This window comes from Pelophylax lessonae, assembly GCF_965119305.1.
Source record: "Pelophylax lessonae genome assembly, chromosome: 1".
In the NCBI taxonomy this organism is placed as follows: Eukaryota; Metazoa; Chordata; class Amphibia; order Anura; family Ranidae; genus Pelophylax; species Pelophylax lessonae.
In genome coordinates, this window is record NC_138768.1 from 96,593,709 (window position 1) to 96,618,066 (window position 24,358).

General features: G+C 43.2%; 1 protein-coding gene across 1 annotated transcript in view; it reads left to right on the forward strand.

The window, feature by feature from the left end:
- The window catches only part of ITGA1 (integrin subunit alpha 1), a 229,476-nt gene that overhangs the window by 199,632 nt on the left and 5,486 nt on the right, over positions 1 to 24,358 (forward strand). Inside the window, exons 21-27 of the mRNA XM_082258819.1 lie at positions 1,888 to 1,971; positions 4,914 to 4,990; positions 7,340 to 7,429; positions 7,551 to 7,653; positions 8,050 to 8,163; positions 16,423 to 16,527; positions 21,867 to 21,971. Coding sequence (XP_082114945.1) covers positions 1,888 to 1,971; positions 4,914 to 4,990; positions 7,340 to 7,429; positions 7,551 to 7,653; positions 8,050 to 8,163; positions 16,423 to 16,527; positions 21,867 to 21,971 — 678 coding nt within the window. The remainder of the gene's footprint in view (positions 1 to 1,887; positions 1,972 to 4,913; positions 4,991 to 7,339; positions 7,430 to 7,550; positions 7,654 to 8,049; positions 8,164 to 16,422; positions 16,528 to 21,866; positions 21,972 to 24,358) is intronic.

Genomic DNA, 24,358 nt, shown 5'->3' on the forward strand with positions numbered 1-24,358 from the left:
TTACTCTCAGCTTCTTTAGCAAAGCAGTGGTCGTCTTGGAGGTGTGTTGGGGTCGTTATCATGTTGGAATACTGCCCTGCGTCCCAGTCTCCGAAGGGAGGAGATCATGCTCTGCTTCAGTATGTCACAGTACATGCTGGCATTCATGGTTCCCTCAATGAACTGTAGCTCCCCAGTGCCAGCAGCACTCATGCAGCCCCAGACCATGACACTCCCACCACCATGCTTGACTGTAGGCAAGACACACTTGTCTTTGTACTCCTCACCTGGTTGCCACCACACATGCTTGACACCAACTGAACCAAGTTTGTATTGGTCTCAATAGACCACAGGATATAGTTCCAGTAATCCATGTCCTTAGTCTGCTTGTCTTTAGCAAACTGTTTGCGGGCTTTCTTGTGCATCATCTTTAGAAGAGGCTTTCTTCTGGGACGACAGCCATGCAGACCAATTTGATGCAGTTTGCGGCGTATGGTCTGAGCACTGACAGGCTGCACCCCCTTCAACCTCTGCAGCAATGCTGGCAGCACTCATAGATCTATTTCCCAAAGACAACCTCTGGATATGATGCTGAGCACTTGCACTCATCTTCTTTGGTCGACCATGGCGAGGCCTGTTTTGAGTGGAACCTGTACTGTTAAACCGCTGTATGGTCTTGGCCTTCGTGCTACAACTCAGTTTCAGGGTCTTGGCGATCTTTTTATAGCCAAGGCCATCTTTATGTAGAGCAACAATTTTTTTTTCAGATCCTCAGAGAGTTCTTTGGCATGAAGTGCCATGTAGAGCTTCCAGTGACCAGTATGAGAGAGTGAGAGCGATAACACTGATTTTAACACACCTGAGACCTTGTAACACTAACGAGTCACATGATTCCCGGGAGGGAAAATGGCTAATTGGGCCCAATTTGGACATTCCACTTAGGGGTGTACTCACTTTTGTTTCCAGTGGTTTAGACATTAATGGTTGTGTGTTGAGTTATTTTGAGGGGACAGCAAATTTACACTGTTATACAAGCTGTACACTCACTACTTTGCATTGTAGCAAAGTGTCATTTCTTCAGGGTTGTCACATAAAAAGACATAATAAAATATTTAAAGTAATGTGAGGGTGTGCTCATTTTTGTGAGATATTGTATATATACATTATATACACATGTAAAGATAGGTAAGTTGCGCTAAATCGTGATAAATGACAAAGAATGTCAAAAACACAATATTGTTGATGATGTGACCATACATAAGTGATATTAATCACAAATAAATATTGATTTATTTGTGATTAATATCACTTATTTATGGTCACATCATCAACAATATTGTGTTTTTGACATTCTTTGTCATTTATCACGATTTAGCGCAACTTACCTATCTTTACATTTGCCTAGTTGTTTGTCGCAATTTAAGTTGCTGCTTGGTCTGAGTAGTTAGCGCAGTTATTTCCCCTCTTTTTACATTATATATACACGTGAAGCTATTTGCCTGTGAAAAGTATCTTGTACAGATTTAAGTCAACTCCCTTCTCTCTTTATTTGTAGTTTGCGTTAGCTTAGTGAAGTATGAAGTGATGGAGGGATAGCCTGAATTTTACAGTTTTATGTTATATTTACACAGTTATATAGGACCCGACTACAGATAATGTCCTGGTCACGACTTGAACCAAGGACCCGTTGATCCCATGGTATAAAGTATTTGTTTGACAGCAGCAAACTACACACATAATAATTTTTCTAGTCTACCAGTAAGACACTGGCTGCATGATTAGTTAAGTGTAAAAGAACATGCTATAATTGTCATTTTATCTAAGTCAGACATTTTTACTATGACAGTTTTACTAGGCGATGAATGTGATTTATATGAATAAGTAACATTTTGTTTTAATAATCCCTAGGACAAGCCAGGAGTAAGCTGTGATGAATCTGGTGAGGACTTCTTATGTAAGGTTGGATACCCCTTTTTAAAGAAGAATGACAAGGTATAAATTATACTTTTGCGCTATCTTGATATATTAGCACTAAATGCAGCTTTGATTAAGTGTCCCTAAAACACCTTCACAGTTACAAATTATTAACAAGGTGTGAATAGTTTTACAATTCCTACCTAAAAAATAAAATAAATCAATACAGTGCACTATAACATAATAACCTAAAAAATATCACAAAAACCAATATATGCCACATTAGTGTCCATGAAAACAAACTGTTCATCAATTGAAAAACTTATCAAATTAAAGTCAAATTTATCATGTATTCATACACAATTAATCTTTCCTTTTTCTTCCACTGCTCTGATAGCATTCAATTCATCCCTGATATCCCAGTTCATTGACCTTAAGCTTAAAACATTTGTAAAGGAAAACATGTACAAAATAAATAAATAAACATGTCATACTTACCTGCTCTATGCAATGGTTTTGCCCAGAGCAGCCCTCTTCCTCTTCTCAGGTCCCAGCTGGTGCTCTGCCCCCCCCCCCCCCCCTTGCCGAATGTCCCCATCACACCAAGCTCACTGGCCACACTGGCTGTGATTGACATGCATCTCAGCTAACAAGGAGTAAGAGACCTGGGAGAACTTCAGCTCTCATGCACATTGCTGGATGGCGATCAGGCTTAGGTAAATATTGGGGGGTGCTGAGGGGAGAACTGTACACTAATGGTTTTTTACCTTCATGCGTAGACTGCATGAAGGTAAAAAAAAAAACCTTCAGCCTTTACAACAATTGGTCTAGAAGGCTTTAGCCTTTAGGTTGGGTTCACATTGATGCAAATTTTCCCCACATCCAATTTGCTAGACAGGAGAGTGTGGCTGGCTCTCAATGGAGCTGGATTACAAACCCCGGGGGCAGCCATAGTCCAAATTGCAGAAGGGTCCTGTGTGTCTTCTGGTCCATTTCAGGTGCTAATTCAGCCAGAAATTTGGACCTGATTTGCACCTGAAACGGTGAACAGGGGCACACAGAACCTCTATTGTGAACTGTGGCTGCAGCTAGTGTGACCCCAGCCTTGCAACCACTGGTCTAGAAAGAAAAAACAAGTAAATGTCCCCTGCGCTCAAATGTTACATGTAGGCCAAAGAGGCATTGGCTATACCTTTAGCATCTGAAGTCTTGCTGCCCACCCAGAATGATGGGTATCCACACAAACTGAAAGCAAAAAGCAAGGGCGCACCGACCTAGTGCAATACTATAAAATATTTATTGACAAATTGTTGAAAACAACATCAGGCATTCTACTCACAAGAGTATGCTATGTAAAAGCGAAAAGAGCAAGAGATGGCTGTGAGGAAGAGGGTTCTCCCACGAAACGTGTTAGCCCTATGGACACCTTCAAGTTTGCCTGTCATTACTAAGCATCACGGTCCTGTGGTCTCTGGATAGCTGAAGGAACTCTTTTGGTTTTCGCTTTTACATAGCACTCTTGTGAGTAGAATGCATGATGTGGTTTTAACAATTTGTCAATAAATATTTTAGGGTATTGCACTAGGTTGGTGCTCCCTTCTCTTGTTTTTTGCTTTCATTGGTCTAGAAAGTTTAATATTAATTTCATAATTCCAAACTTCATTATTCAACTTAATTCCAAGCTGCCATCTTAGCCTCTGATTACTCTGCAACTGCCATGATGCTGCACATGTGATCCGTTATGACAATTGCCCTATTGGATGGTTTGACAGTTTGGTTGAGAGCACAACCAATGTGACAGCTAGCATTTCAGGCATGCGGGGAATGTTAACTGTTTTTTAAAATTATCAAATTGATGTGTATACTTCTGCTTCAAAGCCCTACTCCGGACACAATAAACAAAGCAGGCTACAAGCAGGTATACAATTCTAAAAAGCAACTCCCCTATCCTGCTGGTTTTCTTCTACATGTATCATATCTGCTGGTTTCCATGCTGGGATGCTGTGGATGTAAGCATTGCAGGTCTCATAAATGCTAGTGCTATAGTCATGTACAGGCGGTCCCCGGGTTACAAACATCATTGGTTTTGTAGGTTTGTTCTTAAGTTAAATTTCTTTATAAGTTGGGACATATACATTTTTAAGTGTAACTCCACCAAAAAATATAATTTGTTCATTTTTGGATAGCATAGGGAAGGGTTGACACCCATGTAATGTTTGTTTTGCTATCTGTTCATAAAATTTCACCTCACTTTCTGTCCCTGTCAAATTGGGTTGTGAAAAGATTGGGTTGTCATGGAAACAAAGATTGGTAATCAAACTTCAGTGGAGACACCTTTTTCCCATGAGAACTCTTACAAGAGTGAATTTCCCTTCCTAGGGAAAGATTTCCTCTCACTTCCTGTTGTCTCCCTCCGTTTGTAAGTATGAGTCATATGTAAGTCGGATGTTTGTAACTCGGGAACTGCCTGTATCCACCTCCATCTCCTTCTGGCCATTCTCATAGTGAAGTCTGGGGCTGTGTGTTTTGTCAATGGCTTAGAGGAGAGGGAAGTGGAGACATGACCAGAGACATGAGGTCTACAATACCTTCAAGCGCTGCATGAAAGTATTGCAGGAGTTGTACTCCCCCCAACATGTAAACCAGCAGATTTTACTGATGTAGAAGAAAGCCAGCAGGTTAGGGGGGTTGCTTTTCAGGCAATGGAATGTACACTTGCTTGAAGCCTGGCAAGTTTATTGTGCCTAGAGTGGAGCTTTAACATTTTAATGCCTCTGTTTTGAACTTTGAAGATGAATCTTTCCACAATGCATTCAGCTACAGAGGTGACTCGTTTTAAAATACCTTTGTTTGTTTTGAACTGTTTATTCAGAATATACAACTACTTTATTGTGCATCATCTATGCACTGATTTGCTTTACCTACTTGCTCCAGTCATTCCTATAATAATAAGTGTGTGTTATTCAAGTTTTGTATGTTACTAATGTTGTTTTTTTCATAGTTGTTTGCTTGCTTTTTAGATAACTTTCACAGTAACATTCCAGTTCAATGTGTCACACCTCCTGGACAAAGTTTCAATATTTATTATTGCAACAAGGTACAACACCATGCTGACTGATTTAGTTTGATTGACTGAATTATTGATTGATTGATTGATTGGTTGCATGATTAGTTAACAAAGTCCAGGGCTCATTCATACTTTGTGTGGCGACTGGCAGCTTTCCAGACTGGATAAATGCCAGTTACTGCAGGGGCACTTAAAAACAATTGTTTTCTATGTGCCTCATTCACACCACAACACTGGTGTAATGTACAGTGCATCGTGAATCGCACCACATGTCACTGCACTGCAGTGCAACATGCCACACTGCAGGGCAGAGACATAAATATAGTGTAACTTTGTGCACTTAACCACTTAAGCCCCGGAGGATTTGGCTGCTCAAAGACCAGGGGGTATTTTGCGGTTCGGCACTGCGGGAATTTAACGGACAATTGCGCGGTCGTGCGATGCTGTACCCAAATGAAATTGACGTCCTTTTTTTCACACAAACAGGTGTGGTATTTTATCACCTATGCGATATTTACTTTTTGCGCTATAAACAAAAAAAGAGTGACAATTTTGAAAAAATAACAATATTTTTCACATTTTTTTTATATGAAATTCTCCAAAAAAAAATGTAAAAATCAAAATTTTTTAACATTTTAGGCCAATTTGTTTTCTGCTACATATGTTTGGTAAAAAAAAATCGCAATAAGCATATTTTGATTGGTTTGCGCAAAAGTTATTGCGTTTACTAACTAAGAGAAAGATTTTTGTCATTTTTATTGTTTTTTTTTAACGAGTAATGGCGGCGATCTGCGTTTTTTTTTTTTTTTTTGCGGGACTACGACATTGCGGCGGGTAGATCGGACCCTTGACTGACACTTTTGACACTTTTGGGGGTACCAGTGACATTACTACAGTAATCAGTGCTATACATATGCACTGTTACTGTAAAAATGACACTGGGGTAACTTTATTGGAGATGCAGGGGTTAAATGTGTCCCTAGGGGCGTGCTTCTAACTGTAAAGGGGTGTAGCTTTTCATGTAACCACAGAGACATATGATCCTACATAGCAGGATCGTATGATCTCTGCAGTTACACCAGGGAGAATGACAGGCGGCTTTGTTTACATCAGCCGCCTGCCTTTCTCCCTCTGCAGCGGACGACTGCGAGTGACCGGTGGACATCAGGTCCGCCGGTCACATGCGCAGACATGTCAGGGAACGAGCGGGGGCGGGAGCGCGCCTCCGGCGGGGCGGGAGCGCGCCTCTGGCGGCGCGTGCTCGCCCCCTATTGGCTCGCGGGCGAGTGACGTATATATACGTCACTTTGCCCAGGAGGGGCTGACTGCCAGCAAGGGGTTAAAAGAAAAGTTTAAAAAAAATGGAAAATAAATAATAATAATAATAATAATAAATAATTCCCCCACAGCAGCTCACTGTAGGGCAAACTGAGAACTGAGCGTTTAGTGTATGGGAAGTGTGAATGAGCCCTAAAACAGTCACAACTTTTACATTGGCAGCAGGTTGCAGAGAAGAGCCCTTGCTCTCTTTGTGGAAGCAGTGTTCTCTCTGTAGAGGTCCAATAAAACTGCTGCTGAGTCAGAGCCAGAGCTCTGCTGAGGACAGGCTTTTTTTTACTGTTTTGTTAAAGAAAATCAACTGTCATAACACATTTTACTTTAATGCACTTGTAATGTATTTAGCTAATTTAAATTAAAAGCTTTTTTGGGCTTTAAAGAAATAGTAAAAGCCTTTATGTTTTAAATGTCTGAATTAAGAACCGGTTGCCTAACCCCATAGCTGATAAGTGGAATAAAGCTTTAATTCTCAATTTTTTCTAAAGCTGCTTTAAATTCTGATTGATTTCATTAAGTTAATGTTTCTTATTATGAACACTAAATAATATATCATTACACACATTGAATATAGTACTGTGTGCTTCAAATACAAATCAGTCAATACACAGGGCAGTTCAATCCAAATTGGGTTTGCCTTTTTCTATCTATATCAATCCTTTGTAGCTTCTGGGCAGAGAAAAAAAAAGCAAGCTGTTCACTTAGTTAAATATATGTCCATTACACAATATTAGTGTTAGTAATCTGTGTTTTGTTGAATACTTTGATAAATCAATCCTACTGAGGTTGATCTATTTAAATTCACTTCAATATAGGTTATTTTTATTAGTTCCTAAAGGTTTTACACTTTGCACTTAGCCATTAGCTCTTTGCACCGGTAATTGGATGCTTGTATAATATAATCACATAGGAACTATTGCTGCAATGGTCATGTGATTGGTGTCATAGTGAGATTTCCTGGTGTTCTGCACCCTCCAAAAAATAGAAGAATATAAAATAAAGGATATATTAATAAAGTAATATGTTGATGTTATTATTTTCCAGTGACAGTGGTGAGAAGAACAATACCTTACATGACAACAGAAGAGACCTTTCTTTTTCAGTAAGATATGAATCCGGACTGACCTTTACTGGGTACATACTGCCTATTTCTATCTATAATGTATGTCTGTGTCCATTGTACAAGCTGTTATTTCTAAATGTTCTGTACTGTATTTTGGATGTTATTAATTGGTTATTCTTTTCATTTACAAAGTTCTGCAAAAGAAGTCAGTGTTATTATTGCTGCCAATGACTCCATACCTTCTCAGATTAACTCCACTGATTTCATTGGGCCTGAAGTCAAACTGAATTATTTGGTAAGTCCTTGATATACAGTATATGTACGCATTAACCACTTGCCGTCGCTGCACTGCCTGTTTACGTCGGCAGTGTGGCTCTCCCAGGCAAAATCACGTTAATAGGCGTCATCTGCCTGGGAGGCCACTAGGGGGCGAGTATTAACTTTCTGGGAACAACCCAATATTTGGGATTTTCTTTCATTTCCACTTTCAATGATAATGGTAAACAGGACAAATAGAGAGGATGAATCTCCCTAATGAGGGCACAGACAGCTATAAAAACTGACAGGTGTTCTAATCCACTCTATCCAAAACTAAAAAAAAAAGTTTTGCCTTTGGTTATACTTTAAGAATTCTCCTATTTTAAAATATTTCAATTACAGTTATGTTAAATTGTCATGTTTTTTATTTCAGATTAAGAATGATGACTACATTCCTATGCCAAGAGTTACATTTCATCTTTCATTCCCATATACAACTCCAGATGGCAACATTCTCCTTTATCTGACTAATATGTCATTTTCTGATGTAAGTTCACTTTCATTACTGTTTATTCAGCTTGGAATTCCATAGCAATGCATGTTTCTTGAATCCAATAAGGGATTATTATTATTTTTAAATAATTTTTAAATTATGAATTTAATTATAACAGTCTAAGGTCAATTTTGTTTGTTTATTTAAGTATACAAGCTGGTCATAGGATATGTTATACCGTATGTCATATTTTAATTACTAATCAAATTTAATTTGCTGCAAAAAACTTTTTTTTAGGTTCGGTTCACACCTATGCAGTTTGGTTTTTATCCGTTTCTGCAGTGCTTTTTGCTGTGCGTTTTCCGTTTGTGCACATGCAATTTTATCAGGATTTTGTCATGATTTGCTTTTTGCTTTTTTTTTATGCTTTTTTGGCAGATTTGTTGTTGGGCAGTTTAAAAAGAAAACAAAGTGCAAATTGCGGCAAAATTGCAATAAAATTGAGGCAAAAACCACTACATGCTTCTCTGCAGCTTCTCCATTATAGTCTATAGTACCAAAAAGCAAAAAAAAAGCACCGTTTTGTATTTTAAGAAATTCCTGACCCTTTCCAAAAATGCAGTGGCTGAAAAAAACATTTATGTGAACTTGTCTCATAGGAAACCATGTTAAATGAACTGTAGTGTGTTTCTTCAAAAAGCACCACAAAACGCATAGGTGTGAACCAGGGTACATTCATTACCCATCCTTGGTTTTTTAGCAAGTAATTATCCTTTGTTTAAAAAGCCTGCATGTTTAGTGAAAGTGTCTTTGTGCTTTCAAGAAGGTTTTAATTAGGGATAGACCGATTATCAGCAAGGCCGATATATCGGGGGCCGATATGCACTTTCCCCGATATATCGGTATCGGCCCCGGAACTGGCCAATATTGCCGATATTTTTGTGACGTCATTCTGCCTTTATAGGCTGCCTCCCTCGTCTTGAACAGCCTCATCTGGAGTCAGGATTAGTCTCCCGGGAGTGCATCACAGCCATACACCCACCCATAGCAGCCCGGCGCCAACCAGCCACCCACATCCACAGGCCCTGTACCAGCCAGCCACAGGCACTTTACCAGTGAGCCAGCCAGCCACCCACAGGCCCTGTACCAGCCAGCCACCCACAGGCCCTGTACCAGCCAGCCACCCACAGGCCCTGTACCAGCCAGCCCCCCACAGCTCGTGTGCCAGCCAGCCACCCACCACAGGGTGCCAGACAGCAAGCCACCCACCACAGGGTGTCAGACAGCCAGCCACCCACAGACAGGGTGCCAGACAACCAGCACCCACAGGCCCTGTACCAGCCAGCCACAGGCACTATACCAGCCAACTTCCCACAGGCCCTGTACCAGCCAGCCACCCACAGCCCCTGTGCCAGCCACCCACATACCACAGGGTGCCAGCCAGCCACCCACCACAGGGTGCCAGCATGCCAGCCACCCACCACAGGGTGCCAGACAGCCAGCCACCCACCACAGGATGCAAGCAAGCCAGCCATTAAGCATTAAACAAAAATTAACATGTTCAGTACCAGATTTGTGTCAAAAATTGTCTTTATTTTTCAAAACTTTAAATGTACAAAATATCGGCCGATACCGATACGTTGTGACCAAAATATTGGTATCGGTATCGGCCCTGAAAAAAACATATCGGTCGATCCCTAGTTTTAATAATCCCCCAGGTAAAGCATATCTAAACCTAGGAAGAAAAGGGTAATATATTGCATCTTACCTGTACCTAGTGTATATGTGGTGGCTGCATGTGTTTTCTTTTTTTTTTCTTTTCCTTTTTTTTTTTTTTTTAATTGGATCACTTTAAAGATTTTTTATACAAAAAGAAAATACAAACTGTTCAAACAAAACAAAAGACAAAGCATTGTTATTCCTCAGACATATTATGCACACACGCAGTAAAATGAGAAAGAGACACATTTAGACTAGGTTTTAGGAGGATAAACGTTATATTGGTGTAACTAGGTGCTTGGCTAGAGAGAGAGATAGCAAGTTAGGACACTGTCCTGCAGTTGTTCCCTGTCTGAATAATGGGAGATATAGTTCAGAATGGGAACCAAGCTGTGGAAATCAATGGACAGTCGGACCACAATTCCCAAAAAGCGAGTCTGATGGGAGGAGGGGAGAGCTGCATTTTGTCAGGCAAAGGACAGGGGACTCTCTCTTTGCTATGGGGAGATTGGACAGGGTGGCACCTTTGGTATAACCTGTGACTGGAGCACTGAGGGCCATAGTGCTGAGGATCGATTGTTGAGGATCAGAGTTTTCGAGGATTGGGCTGCTGTGACCGGTGTGCCCGAGCACAGAAGCAGACAATTCTCTGAACATTGTCTGAAATAACTATATCGCTGGGTGAGGGGGCATTATTGCCATTAACCTGTTGCTGCTAGCAGAGACTAAGCACATAGATGCTGGATATTTGATTAGCAGCCTTTACCACTGCATGCACACTTTACTGGAATTTATGTGCACCATCCTAAAGACTGGGCCCCAACGCTAGCTTGCTTAAGAACTAGGGCAAAGGAGTGTCTCCTCAGCTGCTCTATGAGGACTTCACTTGCTGTCTAAAGAAAGAGGTACTTTTGCAATGAGGTCTGGGTTTTGACATAGTCATTCATATAGAGTAGCAGGACAGTATACTGATCGCAGCAAAGTTATTACAATACTGATTACCATCTGTGCCATAGTTTATTGCTTACCTACAGATTCTCAGGAATAAATTTATCTAAACCATATAGGTTCCTAAATCCAAACTGCTACAAAATAGTACCTCCTTTTTCTACAGATTTGTGTTTGAATCCTATATGTACATATTACTATCCACTTTGATTTATTACAATGCAGTGCATTTCTTTATTTCTAACCAGTCTGGTGTCTGTTTCCTGATATTAAACTGGGGTGTGTGCAAGATATTTATATGTGTGCTAGTAATAGAAGTGCAATATCCTCTCTGCTTAACCTGGTGTGTCAAATGGGCTGAGGTCATTCACCTTCACATGGTTTACATGCAGTCATAATGCCCAAGTGCAATTCCCACTTAAACCTAAAGTACTGTATATAAGAGAAACAATATCAAAACTGTGAGATCTGTGGGACACTGAACCAGCAAATAAATCTGAATGCAAAGATCAAAGAGACACTTTCAACAGCTGGATTTTGAAGCTTAACTGAGTATGTTGAAGTTGGAAGCTGATTGGTTACAGTATATACCTGCTTCAGATTTTGTCTGCTCCAGTTTCCCCCCTGGTTTTCTTCAGAAAGGTTTCTGTGTTCAAGATGGGAAGGACATGGATAGGGAAGACCAGTAGATTAGCCAGCGAGATCATAATAGTGAGTGTTTGCAGGTTGAACCCAGTGGCAGCCGGTCCACATGGGGCACAGGGGCACCACCCCCCCCAGCCTGCGGCGGTGCCCCCCAGCCCGCACCATCTGTGTGGCTTTGCACAGTGGGGGGCGCCTACCAACAGGTTTCTACCATGTCCGTCACACCCTTATATGCATGTGACCACATCTTGAAGCCCCAATTGGCCAGTTTTATATTGCCCTCAGGGCGCAGAGCCCTCCCACCCTGCGATCCCAGCCAAAACCAGAGGCTTCTGGCTTCACAGCCAATCAGGACAGGAAGACCCAGAACCCTGAAAGAAGACTGGGTGAAAACAGAAGCTGCAGCATTGGACAGTCCAGGAGAGCCGTGACAGCCATAGGGTGAGTGCGGAGTCAATACACATCCAGGACTTCTCTGCTGTAAAGAAGCTAAACGCCTCTCAAGGTGTTCTATAGAGTTCTCTGTTATTGCTATAAAATGAAACATTGTATGTGTTGCAATGCTATTTGGATGCAGTGTGTATGCTGGAATGTGCCTGCAGGCCCAATTACAGAGTGAAATGCAGAGACTCCAAACTTGGAGTTGCCCGCACACCCCCCCCCTCCCCAAAATCTTCCAGCACCAGCCACCAGTGATTGAACCCCTAGCCTGAAAGGTAATTTTTACAAAAGCAATACTTCCATCTAATTCCAGTAGCTATTAGGGATGAGCCGACAACCCCCCCGTTCACACCAGAACATCTCGAACAGGGAAAAAGTTCTGACGAACATGCCAACTCTATTAAAGCCCATGGGACATGAACATGAAAAATCAAAAGTCCTCATTATAAAGGCTTATATGCAAGCTATTGCCATAAAAAGTGTATGGGGACCTGGGTACTGCCCTGGGGAACAATGCAAAAAAATTTTTTTTAAGAAGCAGTGATGTTAATGATGCTTAAAGCAAAACAATAAAAATGAAAAGTTTCTTTAAATATCGTGCCTGAGGGGTCCCCATAAAGTGCCTCATCTGTATGATATATGGAGTCTGCTGCAGCAATACTGACATTTCTAAAGGAAAAAAATGTAATTTAAACTTGCTTACGGCTGTAATGTAGACAAGGGCCTTTTCCTGACATCCCTGGGCTGTGGTTGTCAGGGTGTACAGGTGTGGGGGCTTATAGGAGACTGGAAGCCCCCTTTAACAAAGGGGCCCCAGATCTTGCTCCCCCTATGTGAATGGGTGCGGATACATCGTACCCATACCCATTTACCAAAAAAGTGTAAAAAAGTAAGAAACACAGGACAAGTGTCCTTAAAATGAATAAAAAATAGTGTCCCCCGATGTAAATCCATCGTCAAATCATTACCAATTTTGGGCATTTCCAAAGTAGATGTAGTAGAGGTCCTTGATTAGTTCTGCATTTGGAACAGCAAGGGTTTTGTCTTAAGCTGGCTGTTCCTCCATCCAAACAATCAGGGTGGATGGAAAAATACCCCCTCCCCCGCTGGTACATTGTGTTTAGTAGTGGGACTCATGGCTGCTCAACTAAAGTTTTCCAACTTGTTCATTCCATGGAAGTCAATCTAACAATCGAATTCTATCAAACAAGGATGGTCACACACTGATCAAAATTTAGTCGATCCGTGCTTAACCAGCCACATTTCCATCCATTCATAGCCACTTATAGGCATATTTTTAGGGGAAAGTCGGGGGTTTGATAAGATCTCTGCTTAATGAAAATCTGGGTCAGCCTAGGAAAGGTTGAGAGGAGCATAGATTCACATATCCATGCTAAACAGCAGGGATGGATGAATCTCCCACTGCTAACTACTGTATTCTGACAGCCACCCCACCACGGCTGTCAGAACATCTGAACAGCGACTGCAGCTAGTTGACTCTTCAGACTTCTTCCGCTAGACTTCTCATTTGAAGTTTGTCAAGCCGAATGGTGTTGGCGCTTAAACTGGCCTTTTGAGCCATGCTTGGCCAGTTTAAGACCTTAGTATATTTTGCTAGCAGATAGACCTTGCATGGAGCGCCACCTGCTGTCTTAATGTTAAATATGTTATGTATGGTATTTCATACTTACCTGAATTTAAAAAAGCTTTGTAATACTTTAAGTCAAACCCATGTGGGGCAAAGCAACAGGCTTGCTTTATTGCTTCTCTCCCCGGCAGCAAATGCTCTCATCTTCCGTTCTCTCTCCAACCACACCAATCAGCCAGGAACAAGGAGAAAACCATTTGTAAGCACAGAGTCCCTTTAGTTATAGTTTATGCAGGGCTGAGTATTCTCCCTGCCTCTATGTGCCAGCAAAGGACCAAGAAGCAGAGCTGTCAGTTGTTAAGAAGAAAAATGAGTCACATGCCAAACAGTATTAATTTTTTTTCTCACTCCTGGCGGCTGAACAGATCAGCGTAGGAAGGACAAAATTTGTTTCTGAAGTCAAGGTAATAAAACAGCATGGTCAAAACACAGACTTGCTTTGAAAAATGTATATAAATACATTTAACCGGTTGCCGACAGCTGCAAGTACATATACTGCGTCGGTCAGCCCCGACCAGGCAAAGTGACGTACCCTGTTTCCCTGAAAATAAGCCCTACCCCGAAAATAAGACCTAGCTTTAATTTTGGGGATGGCTGCAATATAAGACCTACCCCGAAAATAAGCCCTAGTTAAAGTCGTTGTAAAAACATGCAATCCATTTTGTAAAAAGATGATACAATATGCAGTGTGTCTCCTTTTGTAACTTTATTGTGGAATATACCTTATTTACAGTGCTGCTGGGTGCTCACATGACCTGCCGTAGATCTTCTGCTCTCTTCCCGGTTGACGTCAGCGGCCCCTTATGCCTCGTACACATGCAACGATTGTTGGCCGACCGATCAGTCGACTTTTGTCCAGTGTTGTTGTGTTGGTTGAAATGTTCTCTAGACTGCACGCGAATTTTCTCGGCCAACAACAACCAACTTCAGAAGTGATGTCATATGCTGGTGTACTTTCCGTGTGTTTTTTCTTCTCTGAGCATGCCCAGTCTTGCTCATCTGATTTTTGTCTGCCGAAATCTGTACTGACTGACGGAAAATCGGCCATTCTGTTGACGGCCAACAAAAATTTTATAGCATGCACACCAGATTTTGTTCGGCCGAAAAGTCGCAGTCGGTTGTCGGAAGCATCATACTAACAAGCCGAAAAACGGCCGATCGGACGTTGGCCGAAAATTCACAGCCAACAATCGTTGCATGTGTACGAGGCATTACTCTGCAGTGCTCAAAACTGGGAAGAAGATTTCCGGTGGGTCATGTGAGCACCCAACGGTGCTGTAAAAAGGGTATTTTCCACAATAAAAATACAAAAGGAGACACACTGCACATTCTATAATCTTTTTACAAAACTGATTTTGACCAAGGTTTATTTTTGGGATTACAGAATGTCCTAATGCTGACTCCTGAGCTAACAGGGAAGACAGGGGACACAGGACATTTTTTAAAAACATATTATTGTTTTATTCCAGGTTTTTTAGAACAAAGAGAGGGGTAAATGACACGGTACACTGTGCTGTCTATCATGCCCTAAAGGATCAGGATTTTTTTTGTTAGGGTTTCAACCACTTTAGGAGTGTCATGATGACATGACTGTTTTTAAATAAATGTAAATTATTGTAAATACCGTAAATAAATAAGACACCCCCTGAAAATAAGCCCTAGTGTGTTTTTTTGTAGCCAAAATTAATATAAGACCCGGTCTTATTTTCAGGGAAACACGGTATATATACGTCACTAGCCTGTCACTTGCTTGTGAGCCAATAGCAGACGAGCGCGTGCCCGCTGAGGCCCGCGCCCGCCCCGGCTCCTTCCCTGGGAAGTCCGTGCGTGTGACCGGCGGACCTGATGTCCGCCGGTCACTCGCGATCGTCCTCCGTGAAGGGAGAAAGGCAGGCGGCTAATGTAAACAAGCCGCCTGTCATTCTCCCCTGTGTAGGAATGGTGATCATACGGTTCTACCATGTAGGACTGTTGATCACTGTTCCTACACCAGTAGCCATGTCCAATCACAGTAAGGAGCACGCCCCTAGGGACACACTTAACCCCTCCTTCCTCAATAAAGTTAACCCCTTCCCTGCCGGTGTCATTTTGCAGTAACAGTGCATATGTATAGCACTGATTACTGCAGTAATGTCACTGGTAACCCCAAAAGTGTCAAAAATGTCAGTCAAGGGTCCGATCTGTCCGCCGCAATGTCGCAGTACCGCAAAAAAATCGCAGATCGCCGCCATTACGCGTTAAAAAAAACACCAAAAATGACAAATCTATCCCCTTGTTAGTAAACGCGATAACTTTTGCGCAAACCAATCAAAATATGCTTTTTTTTTTACCAAACATATGTAGCAGAAAACAAATTGGCCAAAAATGTTAAAAAATTTTGATTTTTACATTTTTTTGGGGGAATTTCATATAAAAAAATGTGAAAAATATTGTTATTTTTGCAAAATTGTCGCTCTTTTTTTGTTTATAGCGCACAGGTGATCAAATACCACCAAAAGAAAGCTCTGTTTGTGGGAAAAAAGGACATCAAATTAGTTCAGGTACAGCGTCGCACGACCGCGCAATTGTCACGCAGTACTGAATCGCAACAAAGGCCCTGGTCAGGAAGGGGGTAAAATCTTCATAAAATGTATTATCTGAGGGAGGAGCTTATGGGATCCTAAAGCTTATATATATTTTTTAGTATTCTTAGTTAACCACTAAAAGTTTTCACTGTGACATTGCCTTCTCTATAAGTAAGTAAGTACATGATTTTTTATTTACTTTTTTGCTTGCATAGAATATGTTTAAAATATTATAGTTTATATTTAGAGGTAAAATCTGTCATATAGAATATTTGTCATATAGAATAAGTGACTTGTGTATTTAACATTTAGGATGACCTAAAACAATGCTATACACTTTATTTCCAGAATGTGATTTGCAATGCTGATCAGCTTTTGGATCCTTTAAGGATATATTCAGGAACTAAATATGTCCTGCAAAAGTTTAAAGAAAATATAAAAGATACAATAATGGTAAGGCTTTATTCTTTTTATTTTCCTTTTGACTTGTGTCTTTTTTTTTTTTTTTTAAATCACATTATGTAACTATGAAACAAAGAAAAAACTACAGCAAAAGAAAAAAGTGAAAATGTTGGCATCCCGATGAGTATACTGTAAGCTACAAATACTTTTGGCAAAAAAAAAAAAGATGGCTCATGTCAGCAAATTACCTAGTACATCACCCATGATCTCTAGGGTTCAATATTGAGTTGACCCACCCTTCACAGCTATAACAGCTTTAACTCTTCTAGGAAGGCTGTCCACAAGGTTTAGGAGTGTGTCTATGGCAGGGGTGGGGAACCTTTTTTCTACCAAGGGCCATTTGGATTTTTGTAACATCATTCGGGGGCCGTACAAAATGTATGCATAAATGTAATAGGCATTGCTTTGCGGCAAAAAACGCTGTAAAAAATTGCGTGACTTTGAGGTCACAAAAGTGTGAAAGGGGCCTTCAGTAATCAAGGTATAGTGTGCCCCCTTTCAATGCAGACTGACCACAGCATGCCCCCCTTTCAATGCAGAGTGACCACAGCATGCCCCCCTTTCAATGCAGAGTGACCACAGCATGCCCCCTTTCAATGCAGACTGACCACAGCATGCCCCCTTTCAATGCAGACTGACCACAGCATGCCCCCCTTTCAATGCAGAGTGACCACAGCATGCCCCCCTTTCAATGCAGAGTGACCACAGCATGCCCTCTTTCAATGCAGACTGACCACAGCATGCCCCCCTTTCAATGCAGACTGACCACAGCGTGCCCCCTTTCAATGCAGACTGACCACAGAGTGCCCCCTTTCAATGCAGACTGACCACAGCATGCCCCCCTTTCAATGCAGACTGACCACAGCGTGCCCCCCTTTCAATGCGGAGTGACCACAGCGTGCCCCCTTTCAATGCGGAGTGACCACAGCGTGCCCCCCTTTCAATGCAGACTGACCACAGCGTGCCCCCCTTTCAATGCAGAGTGACCACAGCATGCCCCCTTTCAATGCAGACTGACCACAGCGTGCCCCCCCTTCAATGCGGAGTGACCACAGCGTGCCCCCCTTTCAATGCGGAGTGACCACAGCGTGCCCCCCTTTCAATGCAGAGTGACCACAGCATGCCCCCCTTTCAATGCAGACTGACCACAGCGTGCCCCCCTTTCAATTGCGGAGTGACCACAGCGTGCCCCCCTTTCAATGCGGAGTGACCAGAGCGTGCCCCCCTTTCAATGCAGAGTGCCCAGAGCGTGCCCCCCTTTCAATGCGGAGTGCCCAGAGCGTGCCCCCCTTTCAATGCAGACTGACCACAGCGTGCCCCCCTTTGAATGCAGACTGACTACAGCGTGCCCCCCTTTCAATGCGGAGTGACCACAGCGTGCCCCCCTTCAATGCAGAGTGACCACAGCGTGCCCCCTTTCAATGCGGAGTGACCACAGCGTGCCCCCCTTTCAATGCTGAGTGACCACAGCGTGCCCCCTTTCAATGCGGAGTGCCCACAGCGTGCCCCCCTTTCAATGCGGAGTGCCCACAGCTTGCCCCCCTTTCAATGCCGAGTGCCCAGAGCGTGCCCCCCTTTCAATGCGGAGTGCCCACAGCGTGCCTCCCTTTCAATGCAGAGTGCCCAGAGCGTGCCCCCCTTTCAATGCAGAGTGCCCAGAGCGTGCCCCCCTTTCAATGCAGACTGACCACAGCGTGCCCCCCTTTGAATGCAGACTGACTACAGCGTGCCCCCCTTTCAATGCGGAGTGACCACAGCGTGCCCCCCTTCAATGCAGAGTGACCACAGCGTGCCCCCTTTCAATGCGGAGTGCCCAGAGCGTGCCCCCTTTCAATGCGGAGTGCCCAGAGCGTGCCCCCTTTCAATGCGGAGTGACCACAGCGTGCCCCCCTTCAATGCAGAGTGACCACAGCGTGCCCCCTTTCAATGCGGAGTGCCCAGAGCGTGCCCCCTTTCAATGCGGAGTGCCCAGAGCGTGCCCCCCTTTCAATGCAGAGTGCCCAGAGCGTGCCCCCCTTTCAATGCAGAGTGACCACAGCGTGCCCCCCTTTCAATGCGGAGTGACCACAGCGTGCCCCCCTTTCAATGCGGAGTGACCACAGCGTGCCCCCTTTCAATGCGGAGTGCCCACAGCGTGCCCCCTTTCAATGCGGAGTGCCCCCTTTCAATGCGGAGTGCCCAGAGCGTGCCCCCCTTTCAATGCAGGGTGCCCAGAGCGTGGCCCCCCTTTCAATGCGGAGTGACTGAAAACAATGCAGAGTGAACAGCGTGCCAAGCCCCAGTGCACTTGACTTACCTGTTCTAGCGGTGGGCGGCTTCCTCTCTTCGAGTCCTCCCGCGTCCCGCCTCCCGCCTCCCGCAATGTCATTGGCCGAGGAGGAGGCGGATCTGTGAGACAGTAGCGAATTTTCATTCGCTATTGTCACACAAATGGGCGGGCTCGAGGCGCGCTGCTCTGCGCTTCGGGTCCAGCCTTTTCGGAGAATTCAGTGTCAGAACGGAGCCATCGGCTCCTTCTGACACAGCGGCACGGGGGGCCGGACAGAAGGATCGTGCGGGCCGCATGCCGCCCGCGGGCCGGAGGTTCCCCACCTCTGGTCTATGGGAATGTTTCCAGAAGCACATTTGTGAGGTCACTCACTGATGTTGGATGACAAGGCCTGGCTCGAAGTCTCTGCATTAATTCATCCCAAAGGTGTTCTATTGGGTTAAGGTTAGGACTCTGTGCAGGCCAGCCAAGTTTCTGCAAGTTCCTAAACTCGCTCATCCATGTCTTTATGGACCTTGCTTTGTGCAAGACTGGGATGGCATTAAAGTTTGTGTGCATGAAAGGGAAGCGTCCCCATACATTTGACAATATAGTGTACATGTATAGAGAAGAAGACGTTCATTTGGGAAAATGTATGTCCATCCATTGAATGCATAGAGAATTTGTGGGTTTCTTCTGGATACATAATTTTACTCCCAAATTAGGAAATATGCCTGTAGATTAGTTAGCTTCGGCTCTAACCAATCGTACTGAATGAATTTGATAGGGACATTGTAAAGAACATATATAAAAAGCCATCTTCAGGGTTACAGTCTTGTTTTAGTGACAGGGTGAGGGGGCTGTAAAGTACTGACAGAGTGGAGGTGGTTTCCTATACAGAACCATCTTGGAAAGATCCTATTGGAAACTATCACATGGCTTGGGAACACTCAGGAACAATAGTCCTTCATTGGTCAAAGAGATGTCTTGGGGGCCTGCTCAGCTTGTTCCTCAACCTCTGCTAGGGAGACTGCACTGAAACATGATAATCCCATCTTCTCAAGGTACCATTATTAATCTTCAATATTTGGGCATAGCATGGGCTGAAATTGCAGGGTACTCAAAACTAGCTAAAGACCCTGTAGGTAGGTGCAATCTGTACTCCCCACTGCAAGTGGCGCTCGACTGAAGAGGCAATGCAGAAGAGGAAGGAAGTTGTGAGTAACTTGGTTCCTGTATGACTACTGGCAGTCACAAGGAGACAGTGGTCCGATTGGACGCTGGTGCTCCATGTGACTCCAGTGGCCATCTTGGGTCAGGCAAAGTCTATTAAGACTCCGACTTCTAGGTTTGGGTGCTTTATGTGAGTGGCTATATATATAGAGGACCAATACTCGCACACCTAATATTAATGCTAATACTACAGCTAATGCTCATTCTTCTGCAGCTATTGTTTTTTCCTGTGCAGCTAATGCTCATTCCCATGTAGCTAATGCTCAGGCACATGTACCAACACACAGACGAGTTTGAGGTAATATCCAATGTGCACTGATACATAGGCATATCTGTGTGCACCAGCGTGCATTGGCGCATATGTTCATGTGCATAGTCGCCAAGCTCCCTATTTAAAGGGAACTCTAGTGTGTGCTAATCGCTGGATGTTCTTCAGTTTCCCCCTGACCTTTGTTCTTGTATTTCCACTTATGCTGACTGATCTCCCATAGCTGACCCGGCTAGTTACTGACGTTGCTCTGTGGATTTTGGATACTGACCTCAGGCTTGCCTCTGACTACTCTCTGCCTGTTTCCCTGGTACTGAACTTGGCCTACTACTGGACCTCGCTCTGCCTGCTTCACTGATACTGACCTCAGCCTGCAAACTGACCACGCTTTAGCCTCACTGAGTATGACCCTGGCTCACCCTAGCAATGTAGTGTCCCTGGCAGTCATCTGCTGCCAAGCTACCAGCACCCATGCTTCTTTGATCCTTGTACCTCTGTCACCACATTCAGGGATGCTTGGACCAGAGGCACAAGAGAAGCCCTCTCATCAGCTCAGTCTCCATCAAGGTATGTGACAGGCTAGCGTAGGGACCGTACCCCATCTGGCAGGGACAGTGCTTAGAGGAAGGGACAGGTTCCAGAGGAGTAGGGAAAGTGCAGGAACAACGTCAACCTCTCCCCTTTTGGGTGTGGACCAGCCAGGCTGTAATGCTTTCCTGGTTGCAGATGCTGTCGGAATCTTCAAGTCTGCAGACTACTGTTACAGTTCATAAGTGGCTCCAGATGGTTGTGCCTACCTGTCAAGCCTGAATAAGTTGTGTTGAACCTTTCTACAATATAACTTTATTGATTGACTTTGTGTGTTTACTGCCCGCCACACCACACTGCTCCTTGATTACAACCCAACCTATTTAAAATCAAAACAACTTGACATGCAAGCAGGGAACACAAACTATCTGCTTTAGGAGCCTCTGTTTTTCTTTAGGTCCAGCTATAGTGATATTAATATCTTTACTGCTTAAAATCTTTTTGTTGCAGTAATCTGACATTCTTGGAAAACCAGTTGCTAAGTCATGTGTATAGGCAAGTTTCGTATGTTTTTGTCCTATCCACTCTAGAATCTGACTCTATGACAGTTTTATGGAGCTCTGGGAGGATAGCTATCTCTACACTCCACAGCACTGCCTGCCCCTCCCCTCTGCTGCCCATTTACAGAAGCCTTTGTATTTTGTGATTGAGTTAACCTATGCTCTTGGGCAGGAGAGGGGGAGGGGGCAGCAGAGCAGCTGCATGCAACTCTGCAGATGAAGGAGCTGAGACCAGATGGTCCAGTGTCCAACCTCCTGAAATTTTGTGAAGGCTATACTCCCAGGTTCCAAAAAACTGTCAAATATAAATGAAAGAGATAAGTCCACAAGGTAATATGCCTTATCGTATACTCATCACATGGCTGCACATTTTACAAAGTGGCTGAATTTCTGGAGTTTGACTTTAAATGAAGTCTTAATTAATCAACTCTTTATACAATGTATACCTTTTCTTGTGACATGAACAATGCTTTTTTTTTTTTTTTTAATACAGGACTGCCAGAGAATGAAGTGCTCCTCATTTAACTGCACTGTTGAGCCCTCTGACAGCACACACATTAACATATCATTAAGAATATGGAAATCAACTTTTATTAAGGTAGTTGCACTTCTTTTCTTTTCCTCTTGATAATACTGTACCAGAATATCGAAACTGCTCATAGACCCAACATGACTACTGTGTAATAGGGCTTTTTTCACTCCAATCAGAGGTTAACCATTCCTTTTAAACTATTTCTCCTGCCCATCTGTGGACACTCATAAAACATTTTAGAGAGAGACAGGGCTTTTTTTCTCAGGGGAAGAGGTGCAGAAACTCAACCATGCCCCCTTCACAGGGGGAGAGCGCACCACATTAAATGGTGGGTGTGGCTAAATTGCACTAACAGTTGGAGGATATTAAAGGGACATTGTTAAAGCTCCCCTTTTGGAACATGTTACATGTTACACCCATGTTTAGGGTGGAGCATTTAACATGTTGCAACAGCTGCAGCCCCCCCCCCCTCCAGGGATCTTCTCCCTGTGCCTGAGTGTCACTATTTGAAAATTACACCCACACGGCCATTTCATTCATTCATGGTTTCTTGTGAATGCATGAACTACAACTACCGTCAGCCATTATGCCCGATGGCTTGTATCTCTGAATGGGAGGCAGCTGATGAGTGGCCTCATAGTTTATTTACAAGCCCTGTAGCTTGTAAACAGTCAGCTCGTATGCAGGGCTTGTCTGCAGAAATCTATAAAAATAGCACCCCTGATCAACTGATCACAGGTGCAAAGCTTCCCAGGCTCCTTAGGGAAAAAATAATAAGTGCACATTGTGACAGTGACAGGAGTCACTTTGGTTGGGGGGACCTAGCTTACCTTAGAGAGGTTGGGAAATCCCTATCTCAGCTCCCCAGGTCCCCCTTCAGTGTAAGTCACCTTATGTCTATTAGGGGCACAGGGTGACTGAGAAAATGATGGACAGCTACTTAATGGACACTGAGAATGTGGTTTGGATTACTTAAAATGGAACAGTTATATTTATCCACAATATCCCTGAAGAAATATATGATACAATAATTCCACTATATCATAATGATGGAACATTGTATGAGCTTTGCCATATAGCCTGTTGTAGACCATTTCCATGAAGTCTGTGACTCCTGAATAATCAAAGCATTGCTTAGATGTGGATTCCATTGTTAATTGTTACTTGAAACACCTATTGTTTCCTGCTATTGTCTGTTTAATAAGCCGTTCTGTGTTTATATGTAGGATAAAGGGTAATGTACTTTGTTTTAGCCTTGTTGCCGGCAGTCTGGTCCCCCAGTGCTGAGTTAATTAGCATGTTAATTAAATCACATTCAGCTATTAGTTGCTAGAGGGGAAGTAGAATACTGTTTGTGTTGGTTGTTCCTTAGTTATGTTAATTCTATTTCTGTATACAATTTAATCTGCATACGATAATGTAATCAGTCTCATCTGATCTGGTGGGGTATATATTCGGTGTGAGTTTGTTCAATAAAGAGTTCCAGATCTCATACAAGCGATTGTCAGCTAGTCTGGTATGTAGGGTATAATATCTGCTATCTATGTTCAAGACTGGAGGAAGCAGTATACTAATGGAAGCACACAAGCACACTTAGGGTCAGTTCGTCACACACATGTTGTTTTGCTGCAAAAATATTTGCATTTATTATTTTTTCCCAAAAGGTAAACTTATCCTTTAAATACCAGTAGTTTGTAACATACAGAGTGCAGAGTTCGGGAGTACGGTATGCACAGAGTGCATAGTTACCAACATTATTCAAATAGAGTTCCAGGAACACCTTGTTAGTTATGCACTCACAAGCCATTGTAAAATGTACTTTATGTGGGGGACATTCAGTATGGATTGTATTATGACATGTGTAGGAAAAGAGTGTTGTCTGAATGACGGTGTGTGCAGGAAAAGAGTGCGGTGTGTATGACATTCTGGGGCTGATTTACTAAAATTGGAGAGTGCAAAATCTGCATAGAAACCAATCAGCTCCAGGATTTTTTGTCAAAGCTTAATTGAACAAGCTGAAGTTAGAAGCTGATTGGCTACCGTGCACAGCTGCATCACATTTTGCACCAGTTTTTCTAAACCAATTCCACTTGTAGGAAATAAGTGCATAGGGTGTGACGTTGGGTAATATGTGCAGGAGAGGAGTGCAGAGTATATGACAGTAGGTAGTATGTTCAGGAGAGGAGTACAGAGTATATGACAGTAGGTAGTATGTTCAGGAGTGGAGTACAGAGTATATGACGGTAGGTAGTATGTTCAGGTGAGGAGTGCAAAGTTTATGACAGTAGGTAATAGGTGCAGGAGAGGAGTGCAAAGTATATGACAGTAGGTAGAATGAGGAGTACAGGGCATATGACAGTAGGTAGTAAGTGCAGGAGAGGAGTACAGAGTATATGACAGTAGGTAGTATGTTCAGGAGAGGAGTGCAGAGTGTGACGGTGGGTAATATGTCC